The sequence below is a fragment of the Aulostomus chinensis genome, chromosome 5 (assembly GCF_037954235.1).
Source record: "Aulostomus chinensis isolate RoL2024-O1b breed Wild chromosome 5, RoL_Achi_v1.0, whole genome shotgun sequence".
Classification (NCBI taxonomy): domain Eukaryota; kingdom Metazoa; phylum Chordata; class Actinopteri; order Syngnathiformes; family Aulostomidae; genus Aulostomus; species Aulostomus chinensis.
Genome location: NC_141324.1, coordinates 23,348,126 through 23,370,424, shown reverse-complemented (window position 1 = coordinate 23,370,424; position 22,299 = coordinate 23,348,126). Strand labels below are relative to the sequence as shown.

Below are 22,299 nucleotides of genomic sequence, written 5' to 3'. Positions count from 1 at the left end.
AGCTGAATGTGATAAAGACCAAAAACATTCACTGACAGTTGCAAAATATAACAAAGGAAACTTCTGTTGGTTCACTAAAAACTGAAAACAAACACAAATAAATACAAAACTGAAAATCAACATGATTGTGGGCGGCACGGTGGTGCAGTGGTTAACCCTGTCGCCTCACAGCAAGAAGGTTCCGGGTTCGAGTCCTGGCTCAGGCATGGGATCTTTCTGTGTGGAGTTTCCATGTTCTCCCCGTACATGTGTGGGTTCTCTCCAGGTAGTCTGGCTTCTTCCCACCATCCAAAGACATGCAACTGGGGACTATGCTGATTGGACACTCTAAATTGACCGTAGGTGTGAGTGTGTTTTAGTTGGCTACAAGCTAGCGAGTCACTGTCAAATATCCAACTGTCCCTGTCTCTGCTGCTGTCAGCTGTCCGAACAATAACCCAAGCTCAACTCTGTTCACTTCAATAAAAATAATGAAAAGAAAAGCTACACCACAGAAATGTTTGGCTGTCTTCACAGCCTCCTGGGTTATCTGCACTCTTAAATGGCCGTTTAGAGCTGTTCCAGATGGACTGCTAAACCAAAACAGTGAAAGTTTCCTCTGGGCCTCATTTATTTCTCTAAAAATATGTCTATAAGCCTTGTTTCCACATATGGATGTCTTGTGTCTGTAATTTCATATCATCCATGAAGCATAACCCCACGAGATGACAAACTCCCACTGGTGAGAGATTAATCTTATTTTTTTGTATTTTTACCACGTAAGTTGTGGAATATCTGGGAGGGACACTTCAGAGAGAGCTGCAGAGAAAGCTTAAGACTGGTATTTAGCTCAATCGTAGCCTTTTAGCTGTTTTTTTTTTTTTTTGCAAGCACACATGCCATGATTTATCTGAAATCTGCTGCAAAAACAAACATACAATGCTGATATTAAAACAAAGAAGTTTTAATATTAGCATGTGTAACATATACTTGCTTATGTCATCCTTGTTCCAGTATCCCACTGATTGCAGAACCTGATTGCAAAAAGTAAGCCACATTGTCTGGCCTTATCAATCTATAATAAAAACACAGAGACAGCCAAAATATAAACCTAATCTTCGAGTTGAACCACTCTTTTAAGGTGTGCCACATTCTCTTTGCACCACTCCAAGAGAAAAAAAGGATTCACTGTGAGACAACAGAAGCCAATAGCTAACTAGTCTTTTCCCATCTTCACCCTGATAACTCTCACTTCAGCATCCTGAGAGTTCTAGTAATAAAGCAAACTACTAAAAAGTCATTCCAGACTTCAGAGCGCTATGTCACAGAAGCTTGAGATTATCTCCACAGTGCCAATGAAACAAATCACATGCAACAGCACACAGACACATGCGGGAAGAAAAAGTTGCAAACAAACTGGGATAAAATGTCAAAGCATCTGCTGGCTTTTAAAAGCTGAGAGGAAATCGCAGAATATTCAGTCTCCCTTCAGAGCTGAATTGGTCTCATTATGGAGTCGCCATGCTTATAGACACCATTTCCCCAGAAGAGCATATGTTTCTGTGTTTTACTCGATCTGGGACAGATGTACGGACAGTTTGTGCCCCTGCTTTATGGATAATTTTGTAGCAATGAGTGCCTAAAGACATGGCATGCAAACAGACAGTAGATGATTGAAACAACATGCTGCCTGTCACAGTGGCATATTGCACCCTTCCCATTCATCAAGCAGAAGGGAAGTGTGGACGTTTTTATGCAAAATTAAGTAGAGAATGATCACATATTCCTGCTGAAAGTGCACATCTTTAGGTTTGGATGCATGAACGGGAGCAACAGTTTTGATCATTTAACCGGGAACTTTTACTTTTTCAAACCTTTTTGCCATCTTTTTTTTTTATCTCATCCACTTCCCTCCAAGTTGATTGCAGTGTGGATTGAGGCACATTCATATTGTCAAAGTTTGTGTGGGTTCTCAGCCCGGTCTATTGTGTACAGACGGATCCTACGTTAGTGCAACTGTTGAATTTGCTGGTTTCAGCCGTGAGTTCTTTTTTCTTTGCGCCTCCACTAAGGCAGTACTGTGTGACTGTTTGTCTGTCAGCAGAATAACTCTAAAAGTTGTGGATAGATTGTAATTACATTTTGAGAGCCTAACTTCAGGGGTAGATTTTTTTTTTAAATTCATCCAGAACCAAATATGGATCTGATGACATCATGTCACTTTAAAAAAAAAAAATTGATGTAGCTTTACAGCTCTCTTTTAGTTTGATGACAGAAAGTCTTCGGGTCGAGTATTGCAGTTTCCTGATTTCTAAATGTCCTTTTGGTGTTGGCCTGCGTTTAGGTCAATCGATTTTGTTGCACCCTTCAAAGAATGATTCAGTTTGGCTGAGAGCTGCGAATTATGGTTTGAGGAGGGTGATGTGTGCTGATTGCAGCGGCAGGTTTAGTACATTCTCCAAACAGCTACTCTGTAATTAACTCTATAAGTCACTCTGTAACTGTAAATAAAATTACAAGAAGCTAATCAGTCACCATAAAGTGATGTGCAACGGCACATAACCGCACATTTATCCAGCAGGACTTGTAGCCTCTTAATTTGAATTCAGCCTGCCAGCTTTCACACACAATGTGGAAAAAATATGAGATTTCCATTCACTCTCCAGAATCCATTTGTATTTGTGATAACTTGCTGTATTCATGTGAACTCTGCAAAAAGAAAAAAAAATGCGATTCAAGCAGATATTTGCAAAGATGCCTCTGACAAGAGCTGATGTAGATTAGCATATTAATTACAGTACAATTGCCTTCCACAGCCCTTAGAGAGATCCTTCACGGTACTTTTAACTGGAGGGTTGTTAAATGTGCTGGAAGGTCACTGTACTGTCTACAGGCACTGGCAGACAAAGCAGAGTGGTCAGAGATTCACCTATATGAGCCATATGGTCAACATTAGTGTTGTGCAGCATGATTAAGACTACGTTTGGCAGCAGCAGCAGCACAGGAACAAAGCTGACTCCACTGCTCGGATTCTCAGTCAATCCAACTGGGAGTCTGGTCTTTTACAATGAACAGGACTTATCATCGGTGCCACCTGAGCGGGACGCCGTGTGACCGCTGAGATGGACTGTCAGATGGCTTTGGGCTTTGATTAGTCACCTTGAGGCCTGCCCCACTGTGCATGAGGATATCCTTCAGCAGCTGTCATTTCATTGTGTGCAGTAAGTAGTTCATGATAAACCCGGCAGGCAGGCAAAGCTGCTCAGGCTGACTCATGAGATGGTTTGCCCTTCTCTAAGGGAGTTTCCATCAAACCCTTCCAGTGTCTGCAGAGTAACACATAACAGTAGCTGGAATTGGCTTTTTATTGTGCATAAGATGGTATCAAAGTGACCTTTTGGCAATTATATTATGCTGTTGTTCTGACCCGATTGTTCCTTCGGGTGATTTTAAATTTCCCGATGGTGCAGTTGGTGTTCCCGGGTCTATTGTTGTCTCCGTGCAGCGACCTCAGGGGTGTCATACTGGGGGAGGGAGTGGGACTCTTTAAAGATCAATTGGACGGATGGTTCTTGAAAAGCCTGCAATGAAAAGGTTGACATTTTCTCACTACACATATCCACGTAGAAGCTTAATCTAGAAAAAAAAGGAAATGGACTTAGGAAGAGCTTTACTTTTCCGTGGTTGTTTTTCCCCTGTGGTGCCGGATTTGATGTCTAGAATTAAGCAGTGTAAACAAACAGTATAGGCAGAAGAAGCATGGAGGGCAGTGACGGTGTTCTACTGGGTGCTATTTTATACCTTAAGCTCCTTTCAGAACTCAACCCAGACTGACCGATGTCTGAAGCAGGTAAATTCCCGCTATCACCAGGGTGTGTTTACATCAATGCCATCATTAACAATTGCAGCGCTTTCTGACTTTGAACTAATTGAAATTGAACCCTTTTTCAGACAAAAGCCAGATGTTTGCTTTTTTTTTTTCTCTCTGTAAGTGGAAAAGAGGTTTTAGTGAAGGCACATATCATCCCCCATAAAAGGCACAAATGGTTTTGTCCATCCTTGTGCAGTTTTGTCCCAAAACACAGCTAATGAAGCTGAGAGGCTGCAGAAGCACAAACGAGCATGATTGGAACCCTGTTTGTGCGAAAACTGTTCTTCTCATGAGATTAATAATCTGGAAAGATTACAATGAGCTTTTTATTCCCTCAGAAAATTCTACAATCACAATTTCAGCCCGACTGTCAAACAAGAATGAAAGCCAGAGACAGCTGTTAAGATACAATCTCACTTGTTGAGACATGAGAAAAGGTGGGACCCAGGTGACTATTAAAGGTTGTTATAAGGAATCATTTGACAGTGAGGTTTCGTGGACTGGATTACAATACCACTGAATTCATGCAGTTGAACTCTCAATTGATTGTAAAAAGAAAATTAATAAAATAAAAGATACCCGAGAGACATTGAGCGAGAGAGGAAATGTTGCTTCACACGTAGGCCCTGGATTTTTATGCCGCTTCTTGGAGGGATTCTGAGTGTCCTCATTGCCACAACCCCCCCCCCCCCCCGATTTTTCAACACACATCCAGCTTACAGATGCTTAAATTCATCGAATTTTAGAACTATAAAAGGAGGGGGGCGGGTGGGGGTGAGTAAAGAGGGCTCACTTGCAGAATATACAATCATTTGAATTAGGTCAACAAGACTCAGAGGGTAAAGGATTTCCTTCAAAGGGCTTTCAACCCGCCAGCAGCAACAAAACTGCCCGACAGCAACTGGAAAATTTCATTAGTCTGGATTGGAGTGATTTATGTGGTACGGATCCATCAGAGAAGGAAAAAAAAAAAGCAAAAAAAAAAAAGCAAAAGAGGAAACCCGTAATAATTCAAAGTAACGTTTCTGAACAACGGTCCAGTGTACATGATTGTTCATCCCCCGCCAGATTAAACGGCTTCTTATCTGCAGCCTATTCTTATACATAAAACTGCACCCCAGGCCCACCACAGAAATCCCTCGCATATCCACACCGTTTTATAAGTCAGCACAAAAAGTGCGGTGCGGTTGAACGAGGTGGGATGAGGCTTAAATGCCTTTGTGCCTTGAGATACTCTGATTCCAAAATCTGAGGCTTATAGATGCCTCCTTTATGGTTTGTTTAACCCGCAACATGAATTGTACCGTATTTCGTTGCTGTTGAAACAAAAATGTCACCTTGAACATGAAAATATTATTTTATGTCACCGACTGCAGGCAGAGGATCAAGGTGCGTTGTTCCCTCCAGCACAGGACGCAAATCTGGTCTGAAATTCAAGGTAATAGGACAGATTACACATTATCTAACAAACTTATGCTTTATCTTAATTATTGCAATTTGCATGCAACCCTCAAGCACATTTTTGAGTCGTAAACAATTTATATAACAATTTAGCATAAATTATAGATAAATTATCAGCAAAGTGTCTTGGTGCCCTGAAGTCCCATAGTGGGGGAAAGAATCTGAAGTCAATTTAGAATTTAAATTTACAATATTTGCAGTGAATTATGATGTAGGGCACTTGCATCCCTCCACCAAGACCAACTTAGCCATCCACAATGTAAGACTAGGTGGCGCTAGAGATCACAAACTCACCATGTAGCATATTGTGCTGCTGTACATGACTTGAAGACAAGACAAACACACAAAACTGAAAACTAAATAACATTAGGTCTCGCAGGTTTGATTGTATTCACATTAAACAAGCCCATTTGAACATCACGTGATACTGTTACCTAAACTAATGGCCGATCTTTTATACAGAATGTTAGAGTGAAGCATTTGACCCCAGGGGACGTCACAATCACCATCATCATCATTACTGTAATGGCTCTTACACTCCCAAAGTGTTTCATGTGAAGATGGAGAGAGACTGAGGTCCACAGGTGCTCTGCTGCACTTCAAACGTTACATAACCCTTAAAAACTGTGTGACAAAATATCCCAGAATTGTAATAAAAAAAAAAAAAAGCCGGAAAATACATGTTTTTTTTAGCGTATGCTTTTTGAATTCTTTTTTTTTTTTTAAACGAATGAGATTTTCAAAAAAATAATGAATAAAAAGACCTTTAAAATTCTATCACGGAAAAGCGATTAACTTTTTTGTGGCACTATTAATAGTTGGGGGGGTAATTATAACATCTTTCATTGCATTTTCCAGTCAACATTCTGAGTCACAGATGTATGAATGAACGTGATGTGAAAGCACAGGGAGGGAAAAAGAGATGGAGCGCAGGAGCTCAGAGGGAGCTCAGAAAGAAAGCTTTTCATCGGTGAAAAGGTCATGTCTCACATTTAACAGGTAGACAGCGGTGATATTACACTGTAGACACCTCATTTCGGACAGGTTTGAGGTTTAGGGTCCTTTGGCTCATTTACAAAAAAAAAAAAAAAAATCAGTCCTTTGTGACATTTTAATATGCAAACCCAGTTTTGTGTAGCTTTTTTTTTTTTCACAGAAAACCGCTGTGTATGGAAAGTCCAGCAGGGACTGAGTAAAGGTCAGTTTGTTAATGTCACTGGGAGGACGGCAGCTCTACTGCTGTCATTCCAAGTGTTTATCCATTTCATCCACTATCTAATGTACCTCACTCTGCTGTAGTGTGAAAGGGTTATTATTTCAAACGCCACACTTGCCAAAATGTGCACTACAGCAGTTAATTGTCGGAGAGAAGTGGCGCTCAACCTCGTAGTCACTTTGCACTTGTTTGGAAAAATGTTTGAAGTACGGATCTGAATACTAATGTTCATTGTGATCATAATTATTTTCACATTTTTAAATGACAAGTAATCTACTTTTGTTGGGGGGGGGGGGGTGTGTACCATTTATTTGAACAACTTCCCTTCTCACCAAAGCTATCATCGCTGTGGTGTAAAATCCTGTGTTGCTCCATTAAGCGCTAGTGGAGTCACACTCAGTGGAGCACTTATTTGTTTTGTATTCCATCGTTGCTGTCAAGTAGAAACCACAACACACAAACATCTGAATAGACCAGGCCTCATTCATGAAACGCACACATTAGGCACGCATTTGTTCCTAAACTCTACATTAAATGGGACAAATGTACGCTTTGAGATGTCGTTTATTCCATCTCATGCTGTGCGAGTAGATCATTTGCCCCCAAAAAAACAAAACCTAAAACAAAACAAAAATGCCCCCCCCAAAAAAAAAAACAAAGCTCACAATGACGGCGCTCGTACTGTCGTGGCAGGATGTGACTGCTCACACTGCGGGCTCCATTTGTGTGCAGATCACTCTTGACAATCAAGATTGCTTTGAAAGCTTCAGTGGAGTTGTTTTGTGCTTTGAAAAAGAGGATGAATAAGAATTTGTTGAAGTTGAATGAGCTGTTGTCAAAGAGGAGGCTGTTGAAGCCCTCACGTCTCGTGTCTGTCGCGATCAGAGGAGGAAGACACATCAAACAGGCCACAGGCTGTCGCCACATGCTGTTTGACCAGCGGCCTCCTACTGATTGGACTGCTGCTCTGGCATCATCAGATGCCGTCTGCAACCGAGAAAAATGCTCATGTCTTGTGTCTCTGCGTCCGTTGAGCAGGGGCATGACGACAGCCCTCCAAACTTTGTTTCATGTCCGAAATCGGAAGGTGGATGGCCTGTGAAGAGCGCCTGCTTGGTCCTCACACCCTCCTGTACACCCACAGAAGACGCCTACATCCAGGCCAACATTAAAAACTGGGCCAGAAAGCAGCTCTTTGCAGACGGGAAGAGAAGCCTGGTGGCAATTCAGGCTATAACTCCTCCTCCTGACTTCTGTGTGAGTCTCTTGTAACTGTCAATCAACTGGGCTTGCAAAGATTTTAGTGTACAGAAGACAGATGTGAGGAGCAGAGGAGTTACAAACAGCCATCACTGAGGGCTGAAAAAGTCCTAGAGTGAGTTAGAGCAAAGTTGTTCAGACGAAAATTTTGTAAATGAGGTCTGCTGATTTTTTTTTTTTTTTTTAATTTTCACTGACTGGTGGAATAAAAACTGCGCTGTCACAGTTCCATCCACTATTTTAGGAGTTGCTCCATAGAGACAATCTCTCCTCTCTAATTTGTTCATCCATGCGGCCCATATCAAAGCTTGTATTAAAGTCTATTAATTAGCAGGCTGCAGGCAGCATTAGAGGATTAACTTTGAAAATCAAAATCCTGATGGATATTAGTTTGATATTCAAGGACCATTTTAATTTACCATTCAATGCAAATTAGTCATTGGTACCGGAGCTTACAGCAACCACGCTTGTAAGTTTTTTTAAATTATATGATATCAAGTTATCACATTAATTAATTGACATGATTCTTTTTTACTGAGCACAACACTTCCACTGCAGTGGATGCAATTATAAAAAGGACAAAAAAAACAACCTGTCAGGATAACGCAGTAAAGTCTGGAGGCTTATTGCCATTGTGGTCCTAAATTTATTAAGTTGGATTCAAATCTAGGAGGTCGTCGTAGGAACAGCAACATGCCATTGCAAGCCCATTGTCTCATTATGAAGTAATCAACCTGCCGCTGTTTTCATTAGCATCCATCCATCCATCCATCCATCCATCCATCCATCCATCCATCCATCCATCCATCCATCCATCCATTTGCCTCTGCTTATTCCTGTTAAGGGTCCTGGGGGGTGGCTGGAGCCTATCCCAGCGGCTATGGACGTGGGGTGGGGTTCACCCTGGACGGGTTCATTTGATGGCAACAGGAAATGGCTTTTTATTAACACGTCGATGTTCCTAGTAACATCCTAGAAAGTCTTTAAGAACGAGGTGATGGCTAACTGTGAAGATTGTGAGTTTTTGGTTTCATGCCATTTATGTGGCAAGGTGGAAAAATTTGAATATTTCACCACAGAATATAAAAACTGTTGGAAGTGGACTCCAGATGGTCAGATCTTTTCGAAACATCAGAGCTTGAAGGCATCTATGAATTTAATCTCTGTCGTAGTCATAGCGCCAACCAGTGGTTACAGGACGTAGACCTGATGAGCCAAGATCATCGGTGGCACAGTGGTCCGCCTCACAGCACATTTAGTATCACAAAAAGGACTTCTTCTTACACCATAATTACACTGCTGTCGTCATGTCACCAACAGCAGCACAATATGGGTTCTACAGCATAACGTTGGAAACAGGAAGGGATATTTACACTGCATGAGTCTGCCCCTTAATGCAAAAATCCAACTATTATCAGGTTTCACCTCCCTCTCACTCCACAGAACAGCCACACACTCTGACGTGCGCAGGGTGTGAGGGCCCACTCATCACTAATGGTGGTTTTGATGAGGGCGTGAACACAAAAGTACCAGGTGCCAAAAATGTGGTTTGGCAGAGGAATGCGCTCTCCGAGCAGTGTCTAGTTTTGTATTCAACTTTGGCACAATGGAAACATATTGGTTTGTACTTGTTCTGGTCCCACTTGAAGGTAGAGGGATGATGGTGACAAGGAAGAGGTGATATTGTTTGAACACAGTGAAGAAATCTTTCTTGGACTTTATTCAAATTGTTGCTACTCATGAAAAGTGCCAGAAATAGTTGTGCCAAGAATGAGGAAAGAACCAGAGCGAGAGATAGACAGAGAGAGAGAGAGAGCGAGCGAGCGAGCATTAAAACCCCAGCTCTTTCCTCAGCTCCACGCAGCTGGCCAGTCCCAGCATGAGGTGGGTGTAATGGTCTGTTTGTATAGCTGCACACAGCTCCTTCTAATTAGACATTGGACGTGTGTGGGAGAGATGTCCACAGCTATTCCATCATCCAAAGAGGACTTCTGACAGACAAGACTGCCCACATGGGAGGGAACCTACTTGCAAGGTACTCTTAAGGTGACGATGTCCCAGACCTTGACAGAGCAACGAGGATGTTCTTAAAATTGTTGTTGTTGCTGTTGTTCTGCAACTCAAAGTTTTATAAATGATGGCCACATTGACACATTACACACAGGACTATTTGAATGAAAACATATGGTTCTTAGGAGGAAAGTATTCCTCAGCCAGTGCGTGTCCCAGGAACATCCTTAGAATGTCAGGATGATGTTCTAGGAATGTTTAGGAGGTGGTGTTCTCTATAGGTTGTTAAACCATTTTCCCATAATATTTCCAAAAAATGATCAAGATGTGGATTTTTTAAAGGATGGAGAGAAAAAAAGTTGTTTGGCAAATAAAATATAAAGGGAACCTTCAAGATGCAGAGGCCGTTTGATAAACAGTGGAATTTATGAAGCATGTTCTCTTGAGTTGCTCTTTTTGGATTCCATTCCACAGGAGACCTTGAACGAACATCATATATGGATAAATAAATACATCAGGTGTATAGAAGACACATTTTAATCCACAATTCACTTGGTTTGATTCATTTTTCACAATTAAATACAACTTGTTTGTCTGAGTTCATGAATTCACGACCATAACATTGTTCCTTACATTGAAGTAATTCAGATGTAACTTTTGCCCAGCAAAGCATTTGCAGCTTCTTGGCCACTCCGGGACTCCTTAGAAGCACTTATCAAGCCACTCCTGCAGAGAGTACTTGCGTTAAAACCGGATCCTCAAAACATGAAACCAATCATGTTTTTATGTTATTCCTACTTGTAAACAGCCCCCCACCCCACACACGCACACGCACACACACACACACACACACACACACACACACACACCACCATGTGAATGCAGCCGCCTTTTCTTCCATGAATAAAGTGGACAGGTGGGCGGCAGGTGTGAAATGATGAGGTCAGCACCCTGTTCGTCGCCTGTCTCTCGCCGGGTTGCTGCAGCACGTGGCCTGATGCGGGGCTCCGCGCCTGTGATTGGCCAGCCGAGCGGCTCCCAACAGGAGCGCTCTCCTCCTGTCATTACTGTTGCGCCGATTCACAAGCCCGGGAGCACGGCTGGACCCAGTGCGTCCGTCTCCTCTCCAACTCTCGCGTCGTTGAAAGCGGACCATGGATGCTACCATTTATCAGATCATTTTCGGAGAGCTCGGGGATCTAAATTGTAGTTTGATTGACACTTTTGGGGAAAACGCGTCATTGTCATTGCTGAGCTCTGATGGTAAGATGGAATGTGTCCAGTTTTCCAGGAGCGTCTCGGAAAAGTGACAGTTGTGAGCGCTCAGCTTTTCTCTCTTATACTTCAAGGTTTTTATTGCAATGCCACAACCGATGAAATAGGAACCTGCTGGCCGCGGAGTAGCACCGGGAGGATAGTGGAGAGACCCTGCCCCGAGTACATCAATGGAGTGAAGTACAACACCACCAGTAAGATCTCCTCGTTATATTTTATTGCAAAAGTTAAACTGATTTTGAAAAACTTCCTTATTTTTTTCTTCAAAGAAGTAATCTGCGATACAAATCTGATAAAGATTTTACTCTACATTTTACTTTGAGGAAACAATTGTAGCACGTCAGAATCCTTGTTAATGAAAGCAGATGAATTACGAAGCGGAATCACGTCATAAGAGGAATAATTCTAACATTATTATTATTATTATTATTATTATTGTCATTACATAGACGCAACATTAATGCTGATGAAAATTCCTTTTGGCATTCATGGCGTTTTGACGCTTTTAATCAAATGAGCGGCTCGTTTATTTCATGTGATAACTTGCTATGTGTGGTGGAAGTAAAAGTGCACCGGAGTTTTAGAGAGTCAGGAGGAAGAGCATCTCTCACTCGCGGAGAAAACAACGAATGCATTTGACGGGAATATGCAAATGTTGTTATGCAAGAATACCTTGATTAAAGCAGAAAACGGCCAGTTTCGGTCTGAACAGACTGTGACTACCTGCTCTGGCGGTTGACTAACATTTTTATTTTGCCTACAACAATTTCACATGGCTGAATGAGGCATTGCGGGTTTACCTTGCTTCAGTGTTTAACCCCTGCATGCCTTCATACACTGCAGTATAAATGGTGAGTCAACCATTTTAACATAGGGAAATTATGAGGATTCAACTAACCCTTCAATGCAACTCCATCAAAATTGAAATATGTAAATGAGCTGTGATATGTAAAGCTACCCAATTCATCTTTTCTCATATATTAAAACTGGCAGTGTCATATTTACATGAAAATGAACGTTCCGTTTACATTCAAGCCCGGACAAAAGGAGTTCTCTCAACTCTGTAATAAGTCTCTCTGGATTTAACATATGGAGTTTATATCCGAGGCAAGATTCCTGTTCCGTCAGGACGAGTCAGGACTGAACATGCTCTCTGGGCAGCAGCTCAAGCTGATCCAGCAGGCTACTTCTGGTTAGCTCTCTGCTGACTCTCAGATTAATTATTTAGTTGTTCGGCCCTTCCAGATTTTCCAAATGTGATCGGACCAGATAAATCAAACTCTAATTGTAATAAAAAGTCACTTTGCAGAGATTTGACGGTCCAAACAAGTTATCTACTGTTTTGCTGTTGCGACTGTAGAGTAGGCTACGTCTCACCTGCAACCTGTTTTCATGTTGAGCTCATAGTTATTCCTGCCTAAAAAGTTATTATAATTTATGCAACAAGCTATGTAATTTTGAGGTAGGAGGAGAAAAGAGCAAGATGTCCGTAAGTTTGAAGCATTTCCAGCCAATTCTTTTTTGCAAAATATCATTTATTTTTTTATTCGGATGGATAAACAGGCGAGACTGTAGCTTTAATGATAAAACAGATGATGTTGACACCTCAGGACAAGAAACCAGAACTTTCTTTCACACCATACCACCTCAAAATAACCCCTTTGTATTTGACAGAGCGTAAGGTCTCAGGGTGACTGTGTAAGGCTGGATTTTTCATTTTTAACGCAACTGTCATCTCAGTAATATGCTCAGGTATGGAGTCATTACCCCCCTTCCTACACACACACACACACACACACACACACACACACACACACACAGCCAGGTCACCTCATGCTGAATTGAGTCACCCTTTGCTCCACTGGTGCTCAGTATGATTTGGACATACCTGGTGGTTTGATTCCCTCGGTGTGAGAAGTGCAATCATTTGCCATGACAACATGCGCCTTATCCTACCACCTTATCCTACAAACACCAACATTTTTTTGACATCCTCGTGTGCACTGATATAATGATTTTGACAAACTTAGGCTTGGATGTTGCAGCAGGATGGCAGGAGCGGAATAGGCCGGTCAGGTGTTTGTCTTTTTAGTTTGTCAAATCAAAAGTGAACTAAACGCAATTAAGGCAGTAATGTATCTGAGAAAAGATTTACTTAAAAAAGAAATTACGTGTTCAAACAGACTAATCAGAGGGTAGAAGAATGTAAAGCCCATGATAAATGTTATTTTAGAAATCCAGAGAGCAAATTGTACGGTTCTCATGCTTCCACTATTTTATTTTTGCCTCAGACTCAAGAGAGAATATTAGAGTTCATTGGAACATGAAACAATATTAGGTTGCACGTAAACAAATCTATTTTCTTTGGACCTTAGATTTCTCAGAATTATTGTTTTTCTTTTTTCCCATGTGTATTTTCCACCAAGAAGGAAAGCAACAGAAAGGATTTGTGATCATATGGTAGAAGGTATTGTGCACTACACGAAAGGGAATTAGAGCTCAGCTGATGCTGGATTTTTAGAGTTGGTGTGGACTGGGATTTACCCTGCGGGGCAGCTGGTTTTCGTGAGATTACGGGTTTAACTAGCCCACCGTGTTTCAAGCTACATGTTTGCAACGTACTGTGTGGAATGCATGTGTGAAGGCGGTGAGATATAACTGTTTGTTCAAAACGTGTAGCACACACATTAGCTTCCTGTCAGCTGATAAAGTCGTAGCTACTGGTTAGCAGGCTAGGTTGTGGCGAGCATGAGTGAAATGGACGCATTTACTCTGCAGCGCTGCACCTCACACCCTTGTGAACGTTCCCTGGGGACGTCGGTAAGTACTCTGAAACAGCACTGGAATTGAAACGCCCCCTACTGGACAAACTACCTTGCTACATTTGGTTATTCAAATCATCCAGCCATCCATTTTCTACCGCTTATCTGTTAAAGGTCATGGGGGGGCTGGAGTCTATCCCAGCTGACATTGGGCGAGAGGCAGGGTTCACCCTGGACAGGTTGCCAGTCTGTTGCAGGGTCATCAGGAGCAATCAGGGGTTCAGTATCTTGCTCAAGGTCACCGAGGGAAGTGAGGATTGAAACCAGTGACCCTTCAGTTGCTAGACAGCCACTCTACCTCTGAACCATGCCGCCGCTTTGGATTCAAAACAGAACTGTTAAAAAGACAAACTGCAACCCAAGGGTTAATTTGTTCGTAAATGTAAACTGCATTTTTTGGTTCCACAAAAAAAGTAAGAAACAAGGTGTAATACAAACACACACACACACACACACACACACACACACACACACACACACACACACACACACACACACACACACACACACACACACACACTAGCAGTCATGAATGGCAACAACACACAGTATTTCATCCCTTGACGAGGAGTTTATGTTTTCACTGGTGTTTATCTGTTTGCAGGATTATGCAAAACTCCTGGGCTGATGTTCACCAGTCTTGGGGGAGGGTTGTAGAACGGTTCAGTGATGAGGAAACCCCTTCAATTTGGTGGTAGATTTGATAAACAAAGCGAAAAGTCTCTTGTTTTTGTATTGGGTTTGCCTGAGATCGCCTTGGCAGAGGTTTATGCTCTCAGAGCACTTTCTAGTTTGTTTTTATTCATTTCATTTCTGCATTTCAGCTCAGCCTTTGTGTGTTTCACTGTCTTTTGCTGGAGCCTCTTAAATCTGTAAAACAAATCAAAACCATGACCCAAACATACACTAAACTTGTGGGCTTGCTGGACTGCCGCCCCTCTACCATCCATATGTACCAAAGCATCTTTTCCACATTGTAATCTGTAAAACCAATGGTTCGCACGTCAGTGGGAATTCAGTTTAGACCTTTAATACACTTCACATCGCAGTAAACAACATTACAGACTGTCGATATTGACGAGGCTGCAGCATGACATGTTTAAACATTAAACGCTCAGCCTAGAATATTTTACTTATTTATTTAGTATTGATCTGTAGTGACTGAATATGTTTAAAAAATAATGCATCACGCATGCTGAAGCAAACTTTCACCGCTCCCAGCTGTTCTGTCTTTGACTGAAGGAATGTGAGGTTGCTGGCAGGAAAAAGTAAAGTTCATTTTTGTTGTAAAAAAAAAAAAAAAAAAAATTGTTTTCGCGCTGCTGCAAATTTACATGTTTGTGGTTTTGCAGTTGTGTTGTACCAAGCAGATACTCGCTGGAGATTCACTGATTTGCATGTTGCACGATGAGACCCTGTTGACCTTTTAGCACACGTGCACGGAGAAACGCTCACAGAAGGAAACGACCCGCTAATATACATTTTCTCTATTTCTCTTTTGTGATTGTTTGAAGAAGTAAATAAAAGGAGATATGATATCCTCGAAGATGTCATGATTGATTTCAAGGACATCTGGTGTGTGACATCATCCGGTTAAATGCAGCAGCGGCGACTCATCCCATTATTGACACTCGAAGGCTCAGGACATGTAGCATAATCTTTGCAACAAAAGAGGCAGCTGAGTTGTTTATCTTGAGCCCGCTGAGTCATATAGCAGCTCCCATCTGCGTTAATAAAAGAATAAAATACAGAATAGGTTTGACTAAGAATAGAAATAGGCCCTGATATGAGATGAGCAGATGCTAAATAACAGAGTGATCCTGAAATTACATGTGAAGCCGCTGCACATTGTTGCACCAACTGTAGCTTAAAGTAACATGTTTGCTGTGTGTGTGTGTGTGTCTCTCTCTTAGGGGCGAACAGATTCTCCTCTGTTTGCTGTCTTTCTGGGTCGGAGATAAACATTTAATGCCACAGGCCCGAATGTTACAAACAGTGATGGGCTACTGTTACAAGTTTTCACAGCTGTTGAACACGGGAGGAAAGAAATGTGCCTCCCCGTATCCCCGTACGATTTTTATCGCATTAAAATGAACGGCTAGTTAAGTTTAAAAGCAGCAAATCTGTGACTTTCTGCAAAATCAGAGGTTTCACAGCTTGCCCTCTCAGGTAAGGGGCTATAAATTCCTTTCCATGTCTTCAAGGATATATAAATATTAATGTGTGCGCAGAGTGGGTTGAGGTTTATGCATTTTTAAATCTTCCTGTGTCCCCTTTTTTTTGTGCATTTATACTTCCGTGTTGACATGAAATGTGCATCAACACAATTGGGGCGGAGGTTCTCTCTGTGGTTTAAAATCAGTCACCGTCTCTTCTTTGTCACTGTGTAATTTACTTTATGTTAAGCCTCAAGTGAGACAAGAGGCTCACAGGAGTGCAGATAGACGATATCAGCAGCTGATTGTGTCAGATTTGCAGTTTTGAACCAATATCTTCGTAAATGGGGTATTTGTCTGTTCAGCAGAGTTGAACTCTAATTATTCCGTTCCTCCTTGGGTAAACTCACCTCACAGTGGCTTTCTATTCACTGTCACAGCAAGAACCTCCCTTATCAACACAGCTGAAAGTTAGGATTGCTGTTCACACAATGGAACTTTATTGATTCCCTTATCTGGAGTAATAAAGTCATATTTAGAGCTGCTGTGTGTGTATCAGGAGAGAGGAGCAGAGCTGCTGCAGTCGTCACATTTTGGGAATACAGCCTTGTTTTTGTCACAGAGGAGCGCGCACAGGATCGTCTGCCTTACACTTTCACAGCAAATATAATGCTGGAATTGGGCGGCAAAGCTGTGGAGAGCAGTTAAACAGGTTACGTCATCATATGTTCTGTAAGATGGCAGTGATGCACCTCATGGTAGGCTTTTTTTGTTGCATGGCCAGAAGCGCAGCCCCCCCCCCCCACGCACACACAAATAAAACTGCTTAAAAGAAAGCGGTAGTCAAGATGTATTTCACTGATGGGTGCTCACTGTACATGCATCTACACAAGGTCCAGCTTGTTCCAAAGAACTTGATGAATTTTCAGTTTATTACAGGACAGACTTCACCTGCGAAGATATTTTCTATTCACGCCACAACAAAAGACCAGAATTCCTTTTACTCTGCACTCACTCTGATTACAGTTGAGGTAAAAACCATGGCGTGAAATCATGTTGATCCTGATTCCAATTGCAAGAAGATGCTTTTAAGAGCCTAACCACTGACAGCAAATGTCAGTGGTTACTAACCGTTGCGTGCTCCTTAACAAGGAAAGTCATAGTGCCATCAAATCAATTGCAACCAATTTTCTTTATCTCGACTGCACTTTTACCAGTAGACAGCTGTGTAGTTCTACTTTTTGCCCCATTTTTATACTTGCAGGTGTGCGTTATTGTGTTGCGCACCTGTCACCGTGTCACCTACTGTGGGTGTGTGGAGCCCACAAGGAGGCATATCTCACCAGGTGATTGACAGAGAGTGGGTGAGGGAGGACGATGCTGCTGCTGCTTCTGCTTCTCTTGACTGTCACCCTTTTTCTTCAGTTTTAACCACAACTTCTTTGCAGTGCATCCTCAAATTAAATAAGAGTGCAGTTCTGCCCTTGGATTCGACACAGCTTGTTTGACTCCCTACATTATTGCTCTCAGCGGCTAATTGTTAGTCGCTACCACAGAATTGTTGCACTTTAATTCCTGCTGTTCCTACACTGTGAAATTTTCTGTGTGGTAGATGTGTTTTAGCTCAGCTGACAACGTGGATAGGCACTCCGGTGCGTGTGTGTGTATCAGTAGGGGATTGTTAGTGTGAAGTCATAGCCCTAAGACGTGATTCCAAATTATGTTAATCACACAGCTGGAGAGGTTGCTTCCGAAGTGAGCTCATTTGAGGGAAAAGAGCTGTGTGACAGGGTGATATGGACATTTTTTTTTTCCTCCTCGCTTTGGGTGACATTTGCAGTTTTTGTGTAACCTAATGCAGAGTCTGTGAAAGCAGCCAGCTATTGTATCGTCACACAGTTTGACGCAGTTCCTTCATCTTAGAGTCAGTGGATTTTTGGATAAATGCCTGAAATAAGTTCTGCTTGTTAATGCAAGCCTCAGATATTTTAATGTTTTATTCCATGGTATAAAATACATTAGTAAATACCACACTTGTGAATTTTCAAACTTCTTATGTAGCTTTAAAATGGCAGTTGCTAACAAGTGATTATCTCTAGAGGTTGTTGCAGACGTTTAATGTCATCACATTGTAGGAGCAAAGAAAGAGCGCACAGCTAATTTGTCCATAGTCTAGCATTTTCTCCTCGAGTGATTACATTTATACTTCAAAATCATCCACATTTGTCCATGAGATTTTTTTCTAAACAAAATGTGCAAGTCTCATCAGCTTTTGTTTGTCACCGAGCCTTATTTTTGCAAAATCCAAAATTCGACGGCGACGTCCCATCAGCCATTGTCCGAAGGCATCCACGGTGATGCTAACTTGTGGTTGACATCACCACTGGACATTTTGCAAATGTTGAGCTTCAAGTGTCTGATGCGCCATGTGACGCAGCTCTCAGACTTCTGTATATCACTGAATAAAAGAAAGAAGAAAGCAGATTTCTAGCAAAAAAAATGATACATTTCATTTCACCAAAAAAAAAAAGAAAAAGAGAAACTTAAGACTGGAAAGATACGAGTGCACACTGCTGTTACTTTACTGGTTGGTGGAGGCAAAAACCTCAATGGTGCAATCATAGCCCTTGATAGCACCTAAAGTACCTCCCCTGTAGTGTGTGTGTGTATGCGAGCATGCACCCCCCTTGAAACCTCTGATCCACTTCACCTCAGTGTGGTGAGAGTAGATAAGAGGTTAGTCAGAGGGAAAGTTCAGGTCAGTGTGAAGAAAAGATTTCACTCACCATTGCACACCAACTTCCCTGTGGCAATCAATCACCAGCGTCCCCCGGCTGCACTCTGGATTTGCTCCACTTCCACAGTGCGCAGCAGTACGATAGCTGGACTGCTGGTTCATATGATTCTCACAACCAAATAGAGCAGTGGGGAACTTTTTAAATGGCTGTTTAAAGAGGTGATTAGAACAGTTATCAGGCTTGCAGTGTTATTGTCCTATTAACTTTCTCTTTTGCAACATCCCCCCCCCCTAAAAAAACATAATTACCCCTGCCAAGTAGGTAATATGATGTTAGCAGGATAACACACAAAAAGTTATAGATGGATTTAATTAGAATTTGGTAGAACAATCATTTTAATATGGAACTGATCCAAAACCGCAGCGGTGGATGTATGAGCTCTCTGATTGCCTTCTAGTTATACAAATAATATTCAGTTGTCATTCATTTAATATTTTAGTTCATTTTAGTTATTAGCTTCTTCATCTTAAAAGTAAATTTGCCTTGACCGTGCTTTTTAAGTAAAAAAAAATGTTCACACTGACTGCTGAATTACTAAACTTCCATCCATCCCTCCATCCATTTTCTACCTCTTATTCCTGTTAAGGGTCGTGGGGGGGGGGGGGGGCTGGAGCCTATCCCACCATCTACGGGCGAGAGGAGGGGTTCACCCTGGACAGGTCACCAGTCCATCGCAGGGTCAACATATAGAGACAGACAACCATTCACACTCACAGTCACACCTACGGTCAATTTAGAGTATCAATCAGCCTCGTCCCCTCTTGATGTCTTTGGACTGTGGGAGGAAGCTGGAGTACCAGAGAGAACCCACACAGGAACAGGGAGAACATGCAGACTCCACACACAAAGACCCCGGAACCTTCTTGCTGTGAGGTGACTGTGCTAATGACTGCATCACCGTATCGCCGAATTATTAAACTTGTGTTCCAAAAAAAATAATTTGTATTAATGTTGTACAGCAAAATGGCATCTTCATAGGCTTCAAACCCCTTAAATCTCACCTGTTCTCAGTGGTATTGATTAACATGAGGCCCCTGCTGTGCTGCGGCGTGCAGCGAGATATCTTTTTCAGCATCACCCACCCAGAGATGATTCACCCTCTAGCACACGACTGCTGTTGTGTTATCATTGTCAAGCACTTTACTGTCACCCAGCGCTTCAGAGTAGTTTACATATGATTATCTAGCTTCTAGGGATTGGGCTTGTATTCATCTATTTATCTCTCATCCAAGAAGTCAATCCCAGTTGAGTGTAAGTGACAGGCGGGTAGCCAAACTTGTAAATACCACACAGAGACGCCTCAGCCAGATGGCAGGTTTAAACCCCCATAACTTTCTTGTTGTGAGGTGACAGTGCTAACTACTGCACCACTGCGCTGCCCTTCAGCTATACTTGTCTCTTTCATACATTATTCCCCCATGAAGCTCGCCAGCACAAGGAACTGACCTTAAGTCACATTGAAGTTTGCAACGTGATTGGCTGCAGCTTTTCTCTGCAAGTTAGTTATGTATCTCTTTCTCTTGTAGGGAGAAAAAAAAAGACATACGCATAAATAATAAATGCTACATTTCTACATTTATATCTGTATTTCTACAACGTCTGTGACCATATGAGATATTTATGCTTAAAAGGAGAAACTAGTGTATGTTTGAAATTGTTGCTGCATGACGGCAGGAATCAAACAGTAGAAGCTTTCACGTTCATTCTCTTTAACTCCAAAGAGACAAAGCAACACATGCTGGGCTCACTGCCTTCCCAGACCATTCCCAATCCACTCCTGACTGAAAGAAACTGCTGCTCGGCCTGCTGACATTTTGCACCCCAGCAGTTTACCTACACCTGAGGGATGAGGTGCATTCCTTGAAGGACAAAAATGTACACACAGATGGTTTTAAAAGAGAGTTGAAAAGAATTTTAATCAAAGCAGGAAGTCTGTCCTTCCACCTCTTGCCCAAAGGCTGCTGGGATAGGCTCCAGCCCCCTTTCGACCCTTAACAGGATAAACAGTAGAAAATGGATGGATAGATGGATGGATGTCTATTAAGCTGCAGCTGCATATTCATGCATATATTGTAAATTATGTCAGCTGAAAGTAAATGCAGTGTGAGCAGGTCTGATGGACTGTGAGATCCGTGCGTATGCTTCCACAAACTGGGAAATGTAGTTCAGTGTACAGTAGATCATTCAGATGCTCGTCAGGAAGGACTGAAGGCTTCAGTCACTCAGTCACTTTAAAACCCTTGAATTCCTTGAGAGACTTTCCGGTGATCCGTACACCGGTCTGTGGGAGGAATGGTGACAAAGCTTTCCACGAAATATGATTGGTCAGTCTTGCTTCGAGCAGGTCATAGAGAAGGTTCCCTCCCCCTAGTCCTGGGTTGTGCCACAGACCCCTGCTAGAAATGACTTGCATAGAGGACTTTTAAGGTGTCACAGCATTATTTGCATGGCGCGGTATATATGTTCTCATTGTCTAGATTTCATGTTTGGCTTATTGGTTCCCCTCAGGGCCACAGACTTGTAGCTGTTGACTATTTTTCTCTCACCAACTGATTTCAGTGCAGCTGTGAAGTGTTGGTGTTTGACAGCAAACGCATGCCGACGAGCCTTTGAATCTCTGACCTACAATTGTAGTTATTCTAACGTGTCACGAGGGCATGGAGAGAAGCGGGACAGCTTAAGAGCCACAGCTGTGAGTGTCACATTTTTCGGTTAGTAACAGATTACTCAGAAACTCCTCCCCGGGCTGCGTTAGCCTGTCTGCTTCAGTGGTCATCACCAAAGGCACAATGCTTTTTAAAGACATCCAAGTGTTCCCTTCCCAAACTGTGGAGGACACACACTCACAGTTGCCTCAGTCCCCTTTTATTGTTCTAGCTCACAGTTTGATGTGTAAGACATGCGAAGTGAACAATCCCGAAGGACTTGGATGTGGATTAGATCAAACTAGATAGCGATGGAGCTTAATCCATTTTTCATATGACAGAAAAATGTGAGTCTTTCATGACTTTCCTCTTGCTGAATGAAGACTTTTGGGCAGCAATGTCAAATTGAGTGATTTAAAAGTGAGAGGGCATGGATGAAGTGTGATTTACTGCAAAACCCTGTAGAGATGCAAATATATATATATATATATATATATATATATATATATATATATATATATATATATATATATATATATATATATATATATATATCCCTGTGCGAGGGGAAAATGAAAGGATGACTCTCCCACCATAAATAACTGGAATGACCTCTGCAACAGAAGTCATGTTTGGAAGTGGTTGTTTTTCACTCCTGGGATTTTTGTTTGTTTGTTTTTTGCCTGCCTCTCAGCAGGATTATGCAAAAAATATGTGGCTGATTTTCTCAAAAGATAGTGGTGGGGTGGAGAATGGGTTTAGGAAGAATTCATTACACTTCGGGGCAGATTGATTATAGCATCTCC

General features: G+C 42.0%; 1 protein-coding gene across 3 annotated transcripts in view; it reads left to right on the top strand.

Moving 5' to 3' along the window:
* Window positions 1-10,879: 10,879 nt before the first annotated feature.
* Window positions 10,880-22,299, top strand: part of crhr2 (corticotropin releasing hormone receptor 2) — a 38,717-nt gene continuing 27,297 nt past the window's right edge. For all 3 annotated transcript variants that reach the window (XM_086203994.1, XM_086203993.1, XM_086203995.1), the window contains exons 1-2: window positions 10,880-11,060; window positions 11,147-11,266. In XM_086203994.1, coding sequence (XP_086060120.1) covers window positions 10,952-11,060; window positions 11,147-11,266 — 229 coding nt within the window. In that variant the 5' untranslated portion in view covers window positions 10,880-10,951. The remainder of the gene's footprint in view (window positions 11,061-11,146; window positions 11,267-22,299) is intronic.